The 14,413-nt window shown below is 41.4% G+C and overlaps 1 protein-coding gene across 8 annotated transcripts in view; it reads right to left on the bottom strand.

The window, feature by feature from the left end:
• Positions 1 to 14,413, bottom strand: part of ZMIZ1 (zinc finger MIZ-type containing 1) — a 344,245-nt gene that overhangs the window by 49,830 nt on the left and 280,002 nt on the right. For all 8 annotated transcript variants that reach the window (XM_050335676.1, XM_050335717.1, XM_050335708.1 and 5 more), the window contains one exon: positions 2,009 to 2,153. In XM_050335676.1, the coding sequence (XP_050191633.1) occupies positions 2,009 to 2,153 (145 nt within the window). The remainder of the gene's footprint in view (positions 1 to 2,008; positions 2,154 to 14,413) is intronic.

Here is a 14,413-nt window from a genome sequence, read left to right as displayed (position 1 = left end):
TCGAATTAACAGAAAAGCCTTGTGAATTAGAGATAAGATACTGTGAACTTTAATACTAGGCTTTTGACCGAAATGTAATCTAATGCAAATGGTGCTTCATCAACAGCTTCATCACTGGTATTGTACTTAATGGCTTTTCATCTTTTGTTTAATTAAAACAAATAGAAAACTAAATTTGTCTTCACCATATACTTCACTTACTGTCTTTTAGACTGATGTTTTATAATCATGAAAATAAGCAGTTCTAGGTGGAAAAAGAAGTTGGAAAGCCACAGGATGTCTCATTCTAATGAACCACCTGAGAGATTTTGGCAGTCATGGTTATGGCTAAATTACAGACAAAACATCAGCACTCACTAAAGCAGTGATGCAGGTATTCCAAATCCCTAAGAGACCGCTCAGCTATTGTAGATAAGACATTAGGTCAAACAAATTCTGTTTTTAGAGGGGCATCTCATAGGTAACGAGTAGTAATTTAGAAATTATTCCCAGTGACTTCCCCAGTAAAGGATTTCAAGAGAAATTTGCAGGAACTGCTTGATACTGGGCAGGATGTTCTATTATGAGGCAGAATATTGGGAAACCTGGTATTGCCGGAAATGCTGGTATTTAGGTTTAGAAGAAAAAGGTATTTATTTTTTGACATGTGACAGTTTCAGTGAAAAACTGCCATGAAAGAAGTGAATTATGTCTATCTTATCTAGTAATGTAGCACACAGTCACTGTGAGATAGTCTTACTTTATAGACTCTAGGGGAACAGAGGCCGAATGAGAATCAGGCATCTAAAAACTACACCTAAGAGAACATATACACTGAACCACACTTTCTCTGCAGACTGACCACTAATTTCACTTTGCTTTCTGACAAGTTTCTCCCAAGTGTAAAATTATCTCACAACATCAAGTTTTCTGTTTGTTTTTGTTAAGTATGTTTATAATCGGTCATTTCATAAGCAACTGAAAAAAGAAGCAATCCAGGTACTCTGAAAAGTCAGTGATTTTATATTAATTATACTACAAAAAAAAAGGACTCTATTCTCAAGAGCTAAAATAAAAGGCATAGTGATTGCATGGTTTTCCCATAAATGCAAAAAAAATAATGAAAAATAATCCAAACCCAAAACCAAAAGCGGTTTTCACACAAATTCACATATGCAAATGCAAAGGTACAAAGATGCCCTCCATTCTAACACAAAAGCCTAAGTTATTTATGCTACCATGGAATCTAGGTACAAGGAATTTAGGCTCATCCACACTCTTACAATCCTTTACTGACAAAAAATACTCTACACTAAACCCATTTTAAAATATTTCTGATTTCTTTAACATGATGCTGAGGGAAAAAAAGCCTTGGTAAAACCTGCCAGAAACATAAAGCATGAAATGAATGTTTATCCCTGTCTACACCTAATCTCCAACTTTTGCCTTGACCTAGGCTCCGCAGACAGGAAATACAAACAGTGCTCCTCCACCTTATTTGGCAATCAAAGGCTTTGCATCTTCAGCTTCTTATAGTGTTCTTTAATGTTCACATTTTCTCTAAATTAATACAAGTGCTTTGTGATCCTCACCTGATATAAGATTGTATAGGACATTCTCTGATCTATGGATACACCCACTGTACAACTGCTCTGTATGCAATATATTTCCAATGATGATTAAAACACAGAACACCAGTGAAATGTCTTCAACATCAAGAAAAGCCAGTTGTACTTAAATAAACATCAGGCAAGCGTCTGATGAGAGACATGATGTAGAAGTCTACCTCTAGGGCACAGCTTGAAGTTTGAAAGCCCACCTGAGCCGAGCCCAAATTTGGAGATGGACACGTTACTTCACTATGCACTGGGCAACAGCAAAGACAAAACCTGAGTTTATTTAGTACTTGTAATTACAGATACACTGTTGTCTGTAGTGCTGAGCAGCTGCATGAAGCAGCGTAGCTACTTCTGTCAATGGTAACAAACATTTCAATTAACAGACTGCTGTGGACTGGGCCCAGACTCACCTATGAGAGAGGGTGGGTTTCATGGAGCTCATAGAGTTCATGGGGGGTTGCATGGGTAGCTTCCCTGGAGGATCGTTCTGCCGGCTTTTCTGGTGGCGAAGCAGCAAGAGCCGTCCCAGCTCCTCACACCAGGATGAAAGCAGCGCTGTGCAAACAGAACACAATGACAGTGAGCACACATCTGAAGGACCAGCACAACCGAGCGCAGGTGCGAGCCACTGAAACAGGAGTCACGATTCGAACAAACCCCAGGAGTGAAAAGCTTGTCCATGAACCACCACTCACATAATTATCCTATCAAATTGAGTCTGTAATCGCCCTACACTATCATTATAAAGTTTTTACACAAGTCACAAACATTCTGCACAGCCCAGGAGGCACAAGAGTACTTGTCTGAGCTGAGCAGCACAGACATGAAGAACAGATGAGGCGCAAGGACATGGGACTGCTGAAAAAAGATGCAGAAGAATTCATTTCACACTAATAGAAACATAACAAAAACATAGAGGGGAGAAAAGAAGAAGATCTCTTTTCTGTTTAGCTTTTAATCTTTTTGCAAAAGATTAATTGGAGAGAAACCCACATGCAGGACTTAATTTCCAAAACTGCTATGAGCTACCAGCCTTGAATAGATAAACAGGAGAATGATGCATGGATACAAAGTTAGGCACTTAAATCTATATTTGACCCAGCACAACCCCTAAATGTGTATTTCCATTATGTGCCTAATCTTGTAGTCAATGAGGGTAATTCCGTGCTTACAGGAAAATCACGCTTATGAACTATGAAGATGCAGAGATTTCTTAGAGAGAAGAAAAGCTTGCAACTCCTTCTGAAGACATGAAAGGGGTCATTATCCCTGAAAATGTGGCCTCTCTCTTAAGCACCCACATTCAGAGAAGACCAGGTCCTGTTGCAGAAACCACCTACTCTGCAAGTAAGCAGAGCCCCAGAAAGTGACTGCGGGTGAAACCTGGCTTGCATGAGGGCACCCAGCCAAGACACCCCACTGAAGCCTCCAGCAACACCTGACTGAGTCTCAGAGCTGCCTATTTAATTCCAGCATCAGAAGTGGCACCAGTAAATAGTCAGCCAGGTATGATGACGCAGTGAGGAGTTTGGAACAAAGTGCAGACTAATTGAAAAATCCTGCAGTTGAAGGAAATGTTCTCAAGTGGAAGTGCTTGGGGTTTTTTCTTCTTTAAAGGATCCTTTACAAAACCCTCAGAACAAGAAAATGCTTCATGTTTAATTTTTAACTAAGTGCCTTCCTGAGGTGTTATGAACCGAACACAAATCAACAGATTGCACAAAGAGGTGAGAACCAGAAGACTACTCAAAACCCAAGCTGCCACAGCGGTTTAGCGTAGAAGAGCTCTAGATGCAATTTTAAGCTTGCTTGTTTAAAAGAGAGGAGTGCAGAACTCTCTAAAACCGAGGCTTCTATTTTCATTTCTTAATTTTCTAGTGGTTGTCTTTTCACTAAATAACATAAATATAAGCAGTAGCAAACTATCATTTCAGGGTACACCACCTCCTTTTTCCACTAGCTACTCACAGATACTGCTCACACATACTTAGAACAAATTCCAAAAAGACTAATCGTAAAGTCACATTTGTAGGGGAGAAAAAGGAACCTGCTTTACTAAAACACCCACAAATATGATTTTTCAGTACAAGAAACAATTTCATTTCCTCAAGTTAAACGGCCACACAAGAAAAATACCTAGAGCCTGGACCATTCCTGTGAATTAATCACACATTTGGACAAAGAAGAGGTAGCAATTTTATTGCATTTATCAAGTGGAAGGTCAAGAGTGGTGTTTAGGGAGGCATTTTAGAGCTTTGCTGTGACAAAAAGGGGACACCATTTCTTTATGTAACTAAATATGGTCACTCGGAAATTGTCAGCCTCACATGTAGCCTACAAAAAGCATTCCCCCGAGCTCTGTGAAATGTTCCAGCAACGAGTGTCAGTCTAAGCTGCTTCTCTATTAGCCAAGGAATCTGTCAACAAGCATTTGATCAAATTATACTCACCTTTTATCCCTGGCATATCATTACTAATGTGCCAGTGACAAAGGCCCCCCTCCCCCTTTTGCAGCCGCCTGGAGAGACAAATTCCTTCCTCACAGGGTTTCTTCCCTTGCACCACAGCCACTTGAGCTCAGAGAAACAGGAACAAAGTGTTCTGCCGAACACTTAAGGCAGCCGTCATCGCAGAGTAATAGTGGATGCTGAGCACTTTCACAGCCGAGTGTAATTACTACGAAATCATCCATCTTAGAGGAGCCTATGATGGGAGAAGGGAGTTGCTCCTTCTGCACACCTATGTGCACTTGACAAGTAAGATAAAAAGCAACAACCCAATGGATCTGAGGGCATGAATCTGCAAACAAAAGCCAAACCCTCCTGGAAAAAAAGCAGAGTAACTCCCAGAAAAGGAATATGCCAATGAGATAGCATTGCTTTGGTGAGCTGGAGATAAGAAAACATATTAATGACTTGTTATTATTACCAACATCCAGCAAGCACATTTATAAAGGTGAAACGTAAACTGCCAAAGAACAAAGGGGTCCTCAAGATAAACTGGACCGTTTCATTCTGTGAGTTAACTGGAGAGGACTCATGTTTTTAGAAAGTAAGAGACTGCAGCTAAAAATCCTAGCAAATTTACTCATCCCTATCACAGCACTCATTATGGAGAGGTTCAACCTTTCCTCCCCCGGGACATTTCGACTCATGTACCATGTATAATAATCACTCTCTTCCCTGCGTTGGTGCTTGTGCACAGAATGAAAACAAAGCTGTTTGTAGCCACCTTAGGAGTTACCAGTTTTCTTCAGCAGAAGCAAGAACCCTCTAAAGGAGTCTGCTCTCCCCTGCTGGAAAATACGGGGTGGCCTCCCTTCTCTCCTGCTTCATCCACCTCCACTGCTCTGCTATCTGCTTGGTAAGATGAATATATACCCCGCCAACACACATCTGGTACAGCTGGCTTCTGGAGAACATCACTTCCTGGGCTATTCAAGCAAGATGAAACAAACTCAAAATGAATTTACAGATTACACTATTCATCTTTAGTGTACTTAGTTACTGCTTTTTATGCTGACAGTATTAGGCGTATCTCAACTCATTTACACTCAAAGCACGAGAAATTCAGTATCATACTATAATGAACAGATAAAGCAGGAAGCACAAAGGACAGCTACAGATGGTGCCAACAGTCAGTCTCACCCTCTCATAGCACAGCCAAGCAGCTGCTTTTTCTCCCCCTCCGCCCCTCCTCCTTGTACAACAGGAGCACAGATTTTGCAGATGGACCATCCACACCGTCTCTCACAGCCTCTTGCTGCGGCAGTTTAATGATCAGATTTAAATCGTGTTCCTCTGCTGCATTGCTACAATGTCCCTTGCATACAATGATGTGGCTTTCCTGCTTAAGTTGAACTCAACTGTTGCAATGAAGGTAAAGGATGAATCTTTAAATGTACACATGTCCCCCCCCCTCCCTATGCAGCCCTTTATGCAGCCCAGGTGTAAAATGCAACCTGGGTAATACACCAAAATTCTCATTTTCAACCCCTGTTCAGTCACAGAGGGTTCTGCCAGTTCATGCCAAAAGATGCATAATAATGGCAATCAAATGACGTACTGACAGTTTAAGTGTATTCACACATTTATTTGGCTTAGAGGGATGCACTCTGGGATGATTGGTGCAATATTTGACCTACTTTTCTCCATTTGCAAAACCTGTATCATTCTTAATGGGATTGCATTTTACTTTTAGCACTGATCTATTTTCATAGGAATAAATCAATACTGATTTGCTAACGACGACTGCGTTAAGAAACCAACATAGAAATGAGCAGCCTCGGCTTTCACATTTGTGAAAAGGAGAAACACTGACTTAAAAATAAGAGAAATTCCAATTACAACCAGACCAGGGGGTTTCCCTAAGGAAGCAAGACAAAAAAAATCTGTTTAGAGATATTCAGCTTGCTGCTATTCAGTCCCATTTTTGTTTCTCCATTCTCTGAAGAGGACCGGACATGGCAAGAGCGTGTCTCAGCACACAATGTGACTGACCTCCTTTAAAAATACTCATAAATACTCCCACACACCCAGAGTTGGCCACGTTTTATGTCCTGGATGCCTCCAATAGTTTTAAATGCTTTCATTGAAAAAATCATAAGACATCGCAATGTATCCACACTGGGATCCTGGGGACAAGGAGGAGAAAGGAGGCTGGAAGGCAAAGATTTTTTTTTTTCCCTTCAGCCTGAGTCACATTTCAAGCATTTCTCTGCAACCACAGAGCTAAGTCTTGCTTGAAAGAGAAAGGAAGCAATTGTTATTTAATCCCCTGTCTCTAGGAGCCAAGTCTTTAAGAACATGCCAAATATCACAAGATTTGCGACACAATTATTAGGACCGGCCACATCCCCTGGTACTGTTCCTTTCCTGCAAGGGCCCTTTTGTGCTGAGAACCTGCCAGGCAGTACAGAAACAAAGGCCTCTCATGCCCACTCTGTGGCACCTTCTCAGCCCTCATAACCATGAGTGCCCATCACCCAGCAGTAGCATCACAACTACTTTGTAAATGCTGGGCCTTTCCATTAGGAAAACCAAGGAGCTTGAGCTGGGGGAAGCCATGGGTCACGCCCAGGCTGCCCACACCACTCACTACTTCTCGACAACAAATGATGCTGGCATACCTGCAAATACTACATGATGGATGCTGACAATGCAGCTCAAAGGACATTTTATAGCCATGGCACTGAACGCTGGTACAGCCCCTTACAGCCATTTTTTGGCCAGGGACCAGAAAGTGGAAAGAAAACAGAGTACGTAATCAATGCTACCCCACAGATTCACTAAGGTATTTCATTAGCTGCATCCACACCAGCTCTGAGAGCTGCAATCCCATAACTGACTGGTTTCACTCGGCACGGTGCAAAGTGCCACAGTAAGCACCTCAGAGTGCATGAGCCACTCGGCTCCCTAGAAAGCAAAATACAGAGAAGCATAGTGCTAATCTATTTACCTATTATGATACCCTAGTATTAGTTACAGCTTATCACCTCAGTAAATCGCTGCCTCTTGTTAGGGAACATGCTTAAAGGTGCAGCAAACTGTTATTTACAGGCAGACACTATATTTACAGCCACAAAGACAGGTGAGGAGGGGATAGGACAACAGCTCAGTAATTTCAATGCCTTCTGCTTCCCGGGAGACTGCTGGAAGAGCACAATAGGATTACAGCTTCCTTGCTGCAGTTAAGCTGCAGTAGATAGTTCAATAGGCAGACTGGCAGACCCGTATTTCTTATTCGCTGCAATGAAAACATTAGGAAAAAAGGAGGAGTTTGATTTGGAGAACTATCTGTTCAGCACCATCTCGCTAGTTTGGTTTCATGCCTCATAAGGAAATGCATTTGGCTGAAAAGATATTTACAGCATAAGTAAGAAAATACATCATTTTTCATCAATCATATCCATTAATTTTATATTGCTTTTAGAAACAAAATCATATTTTTTACATGGAGAATTCTAGATAAGTAGAATACAGAGCTACTCTCTTCTGTACAGAATGCAATCTAAATACAGTTTTCATAAAACATCCAGTGAGGTAATTTGGTGGGGAGGGAAGGAGCAGAGCAATGAGAAGTGAAGGAGAGAAGAGGAAATAACTATTGTCTTGGTTATTTAGAAGAGTTATTCTTTTTACACAGAAAAATGGAGACTTTATCATGTTTGCAAAAATAAGTTGAAAATGTTAACTACCTAATGCTCAGTATTAGAAAAAACAATATCAGTAGCATTAAAAGGATGGAATCTCTGCTTACAATTTTGTGAAACTGAAAATTGGATGTTTTCCTTGTGTTTTAAAATCCATATTGCTTTTAAAGAGCTAGGAAATGGAGAAAGATAGAGAAACCAGTCACCCCAAACTATTCTGGGGATTGATTTTCCTGCAGCTCTCTTCCTCACACACTCCAGCAGAGCCTTGCAATGGCTAGCTAACCTGTGGGTCAGGGCAGGAAAGCAAACCCACAAAGGAAACAGGATGTAACTATCCATTAGAAGAGATTCAGAGTCCATGTGTTTGTCCCTCCTCTTCAGTCCTCTCGAGGTACCGCTGCATGCCCTAACCTTGCAACTGCTGAGCCCCACCCCTGTCATTACACAAGCTTCTGCTCAGTGTCTGCCTCAGTGCTGAGAGCGCAAAAGGAGTACACACAAAGCCAATTACAAAGCAGAAGTATTAATTTCTTACCAGTCTGGCTGTTCAACACGGACTCCCAGCAGTTTCCAGGGAGTCCACTCCTCCCTCTCTGGCTGCCAGCACTTGCCCTCTTTGCACACAGGGGCCCACAGCAGAGCCAATGCTTATTCCCAGGTGTTTGCTTCCACTTCATCCTGGGAGGTTTACACCCCAGCTGGCTGTTTTTTTGTAGCAGCTGAGGACTGTAGTTGCTGTTCTCCATCAGGTAAAATCAGTGACATTAGCTGAAACAGTCCAACTAAAGAAGCTGGATTAAATGGACTGATTTTATCCGAAAAGTACCAACACAAACCTGCTCCGCTAGTAGAGTAGTGAGAAGTACCACCTCCAAACTCACAGAGATTTAAAAAGTGTTAGTCCCAGCAACCACACAGCAAACTGCATGGAACTGAATTCCCCAGCAGAGCCAAGGTGACAGCTGGCTCAAACCCAGCTTTGGGAGGCATGAACTGCCCTGCTAATCACAACAGGAACACAAAGTCAACAGCCATGGTTCAACATTGTGAAACAGGGTATAATACACATTTCTATCCCTAATATCCAAGTTATGTCCTTTAATGCCTCCTTCATTACTATATCTACAACTGTGTCCTGCAGAAATCTCCAGCTTTGCCCCAGTAGGATCTATCATGCAATTACGTATTATCATTAAAAAACCAAAAAAACAAACAGGTTTGTAGGAAAATAGCTAACATAGGGAATGCTTGAATGTTATATCATATTAGTTAACAAAGGTTTTTATTCAATAAAACCCTTTCTGCAAACCTGAGAGTTATCTAGCATGTGCTTTCAAGACTGCTGTGCAGGAGTGACACCATGTACCAAGTCTCATCTTGAATATGGGTTCAGTTTGCCTTGGCATATTTTCAGCTCTTCACAAATATCTCTCAGGGCACATATATATAGGTTTCCCCAAAAGCTTTTGCCAGCTACATGCTGAAGACACAGATTTGAATATTGCTGTCCTTACCCCATGACTTCAGCGGAACTGGGATTCCCTATTTTCCTTCTACACTTACCAAAACTTGGCAGAGCATCTTACCAGATTCACTACATTAACTTTGAAGTGATACATTACAAAACACAGAAACAATGGCTCAATTTGGCAAGCACAAAACACTCTGCACAGATCCAGATAAAATACGTAAGCATCTCAGTTAGGGTTACACTCTACCCAAGCTGCTACATCTAAAACCATGGTCCATTATATAAAGAGAAGACAGAGCTGGTGAAAGGCCACCAGCAAGTCAATCTTGAATAAGGTTTTCTAAAGGAAGTGCACTCCAATAGCATTAGACTGCCTGTTTTTCTACTCATCCAATTATTGGTTTCACTGCTTAGATTTCAAACAACAGCGTCTTTCATTACGGTTGTACGCTTTTATTTTGTAATGCCAGTTCTAGTCATCAACAGATTTCACAAATGACAGGCATCTGAAAAATGGAACTGCCACACTTGAACCCATCTTTGGCTACAGTCAAACCAGGACCTATAGGTGAGAGGCTAGGTTTCACTTAATCCATCCTTAGCCCTCCAATTACTACTGAAAACAAATCCTGAAAACACCACCACTAACATCCAAAGTGCTAGGAAGAAACCCAACAGATGAGTTTAACAAGAGCTTCAACACAGGGAAGGAAAGCACAATCAGTATGACAATATAAGTCTGGAAAAGGGAAAATCTAGTGTCTGTCATTCAAAAAAGAAAGGAATAAATGTACAACTGGAGGTCCTACCATGGAAAAATGACTCAATTTATTCAAAAAGACCAAGAGGAAAGTAAGAAATTACTAACAACCAAAGTAGATTTGTTAGGAACAAATCATGCCACACTTCTGTACTTTCTTTACATTAGCAGCCAACAGACCTTGAGAATAGATTAGTTTGATTTTAGGGAGGCTTTAGAGCTGCTTTATTTGACATTCTTACAAATAAACAAGGGAAATAAGTTCTACCTGATTACAACACAAAATGGCTGGAAACTTAAACTTACCAAACTATTAAACCAACATCTCTAAGAGAAACAAGCTTTATCAGATGGGTTTTTGCAGGAGTTTGCTCTGGGTCTGAAACTACTGAATGATTCATTTACAGATATTCATGATGCAGATGGATAAAGGGCTAGAACATGTTATGGGTCAATTTACAGATGGCTCAAGCTGGAAAGAAGCATCAGTTCACTGGAGAAATTTGTTACTGAAATCATCTTGAAAAGCTGGAGAAATGGTCTGAAAAAACATCCAACAGGGACAAGTACAAAGTACGACACAGCACATCCTCCCCACAACAGCCTGAGAACCATCTCTGAAGGCAGGACAGCTCAGAAGTGGAGCTGTGCTGTGCTGCCAAAGCCCGCTCAACCAGCCTCCTCAGCAGCACGGAGTGGAAGCCCAAGCCTGAAAGATGCAGAGTTCTCCTTTCTTTCTACCCCACCACAATGTAGAACCATAAAAGGGGGAGAAAAGTCATCAGAATGATTAGAAAAAAAAGCTATAAATATAACCTGCAAGAAAAGACTGCGTGGATTAGGGATTTTGGTGGGTCTAGACTGAGCCTTTGTTTTTAGAAGAGGAAAGACTGACAGCAGTATTCTGATTTACTGAGTAACAAAGTGTTAACCACACCCACAGCAGAAACACCAATACATAAAGAGATAAAAACCCTACAGGTTAGATATTAGGACCATCCTAATGCTTCTTAATACCCTAGAGGGTAAGTTGAGGAAAGGTTAGATAAGATCCAGGAAGAACCGATTCTTCAGTCAAGGGGCATGGCGTAGATGATTTCTTGAAGTTTTCTGCAATCAAACAAAAGCTGTGATTGCGAACAGAGGAATTTCAAACAGTCTGCATTGGAAAAGTATTTAAATCTGGCTTGTATTCATAATTATTCCAAAAAGACATCTCAGCCACAGTGTGGGGAGCTCCTGCAGAGACTCCTGAAGTGGCCATCCAGCTACACAGCTTGCCGGCTGAGTTTTAAAGATGAAAGGAACTGAGAGCAGGTGATGTGCTGAAGGTCACTCCATTTGTGACAGAACGAGTCCCAGAACAGAGAGGATCATACACCTTTCTCTCTTTGCAAGGAAAAACCACAACCACCACATCAAGGGGTTACTGCTCTGTGCCCGCAGTCTCTGTGCCTGCCACAGAACATTTTCAAACAACAACTGTAAAACATCTGGAGAGGCTTTCAAGGAGGGAACAAAAAATTACAAAAACCACACAACCAAAATTTATAGCAGAAACGTGTTTCCAAAGTTAACATTGCACAGCCAGAACTCAGAAGGACTAAAAGCTATTTTAGGATCTTTTCCTTCTTGGTTTTGCATTCTTGCTCTTTCCTTTAATTTTACATTATTTTCTATTTTTATAGGAAAATAATGTTTTATCAGGTGTCCTCAATTTTTTAAATTTTTTTTATGATTAGTGTAATACAAACTTTGCCAACTTCTTTATAACTGCTGAAGGAAAGAAGTGTTAGTTTTCAAAGCTGGGAGTTGCAGGACCATTTTTCATTCTGTAAAAACCTTGTACTTGAACAGAACTAAGCTGAAAGCACTCTAACCCTATCATTCCATCTCGTTCCTCATTCTGAAAGAAAGATTAGAACTATGTAAAATAATCCCTACGTGCTGAACATGAAAACAGTTAAAGACATCAGGAAAGAAAAACTCAGCCTACAGCAGTTTTTACTTTTCTGATTTCTGTTCAAACAATACAGGGCAGACAGATGTGAGCACACACTGCAGTTTCAAGGCAGTGATGTTTCCCATCTCACTGCCCAATTAATGAGTTAGTTTTTTAAAAGAGTCATTACTTCTCTTTTTCCCCTTTGTGTCCCACCAACTGCACAAACCTTGTCATCTTCCTTTACTATCAACCTGCTCTGCTCCTCTGATACCAATCACCTTTTCTTGAGAACTGCGCTAATTAATTAACATTCAATTAATATCCCAAAGTCAAATGCCAAATAATTGTTCCCACGCTGCACTGGGAACTTGGTAACTAATCTGAGCAAGAGAAAGGCTTCTGTATCCTGAAAGTTCCACTTTTTCTCGCTGTGTCCATCGAAATAATGGACGTTTCCCACCTCAAACACCGTTGTATTAAAGGAGCAGGATTCGTGAGCCGCAGATGCTCCTGTTAAGGCATTCCAATACCATTTAACAGTCCACACGCACCATGTTTATTTTATTTATTACCAACAAAGTAAAACCAGCAAATCATCTATGCTCTGTTACAATTAGGGCCACATAGAAAACTGAAGTTGCTGTAAACTAAGAAACATCTAAATAACTCTACCCTGATCTTCAGATTATTTTAGCTGTAGTTTCATGATACCAAGTGTTTGGCAGCAGTACTGCCTTCAGGTAGCCCTATCTTCTGCTGTCTGTGCCCATGCCCTGATGTAGCTTGCATGCTCCCAGCTATGCTGAAGCATTTCTTTGTTTGACTACTCTGTAAACCTGACCAGGTTTTTTCTTCTCCTTTTTCTCCTTTTTAATTTTTTTTTTGTTTGGTTGGGTTTTGTTTTTGTTTTGGTTTGTTTTTCATTTTTGTTTTGTTTGTTTGTTTTTCCCCCCAGACAGGCATTTGGTTTTTTGTTTTTCCCTCAGCTGGATGAAATCCTTGCTGCAGCTCAGAGTCTTGCCCCAGCACCAAGGCTGTGGCACTCTGCAGAGGTGCAAGTCAGGCAGCTGTTCCTCTGCACAGGCGGTACCCGAAGACAGGGCTCCAGTGCACATGTACACGCCTCAGTGCAATCAGCTGAGCTACAAGCACACACACACACACCCCGAGGTTTGGAACAAGAGACTTCTATTTAAAAACCTAACTACGAACATTAGTTTCAGACAGATTAGAAATCGCTGTTTCCTTGTCTTCAGGGGAATGTTTATCATTTTACATAGGTAGAAATAGGTTATCTATGGAATAGGGGGGAGGTATAAAAATGAACATGGCTAATTGCTTTTTACAAGCACCTAGGGAAGAAGCCAGTAGTAATCACAGCCCAGACTGATTTTTCAATACCTTTCTTTTCTCTGTCTGAAAATAAAAAAGAATTGGGGAAGAGGGAAAGGGTTGTTTGTGACTACCTCATCTTAAGGACATTTGCAGAAGAGCAGCCTGACAAAATTCTCACAGAGGGCATCTGGCCTCCTCTCCCTGCACACAAGTGTTATAATTTCAGGACTGGAGCACTACAAGATAATGCCATCACTGCTCTTGCCATCTATAAATAACTGCATTTGGATCTAGCCGAGTCACGTGGAAAAGCTGGCCAGCGACACGTACATGTGTGTGAGCGTGCCTTTGGAAACCCAAATAATTCTAATAATCTTGCATGAAATAAGCTTTAGCTTTCCAAATTTAGCTCTAGTACATGCACTCACTGCGGCTCGCAGAGGACTGCTATTATTCTTTTTCTTTTTTTTTTTTTTTTCCAGTACTGTTCTTCCCTTGGAAGCTGCTGACTAGGGCATTAGTGGGGTATTGTGCAAAACCGTATCATGTGCTGCTGCGCAGACAGACTGCTCGGAGAGGCAGACAAGAATCAATTCCTCGGGCAGCTTTGCTAACCCTCCCGCCCCTCTCATTGACATCTTATCTCAGCCACTGAAAAGGCGAATGGGCCCGGGCGCGGCAGCCGGGGGAGCGGTGGGCGGGTGAGAACGCCAGACAGACAGCACAGCGTGGATGCCACACGCTGGAACAGTTTCCCGATCTTGCGCCGAACTGCAGCATGAGTCTTCCCAGCCTCCTGTGAATAGATCAGGCGGAGGACTGGGACGACAGAGGAAGTAATACAGTCCTAATGACACACGGAACCAGATTTTAGCACCAATTTTCTACAGCAAATCTGTCAGAGCAGTGCCAAAGGATGATTCAAAACCTAAAAAAAATTAAATAAATTTGGATGCTTAAACAACCCCACAGCATTAGTAGCAAACACAAACAGGAAACCATTTCAAATGAGTTGTATGCAACTCCTCGGGGCATTTTTTTGGGGAAATGACTATAATACAACCCTACATGACCAACAGAGCCTACCGTTTATCCAAGACTGCAATACCCACAAAACATTATGAAGGGTAAGAACTTCACTTTCAGAAGC

This window comes from Myiozetetes cayanensis, unplaced genomic scaffold, assembly GCF_022539395.1.
Source record: "Myiozetetes cayanensis isolate MyiCay16 unplaced genomic scaffold, myiCay2020 scf10, whole genome shotgun sequence".
Lineage (NCBI taxonomy): Eukaryota > Metazoa > Chordata > Aves > Passeriformes > Tyrannidae > Myiozetetes > Myiozetetes cayanensis.
This window is presented reverse-complemented; position numbering and strand designations above follow the sequence as displayed.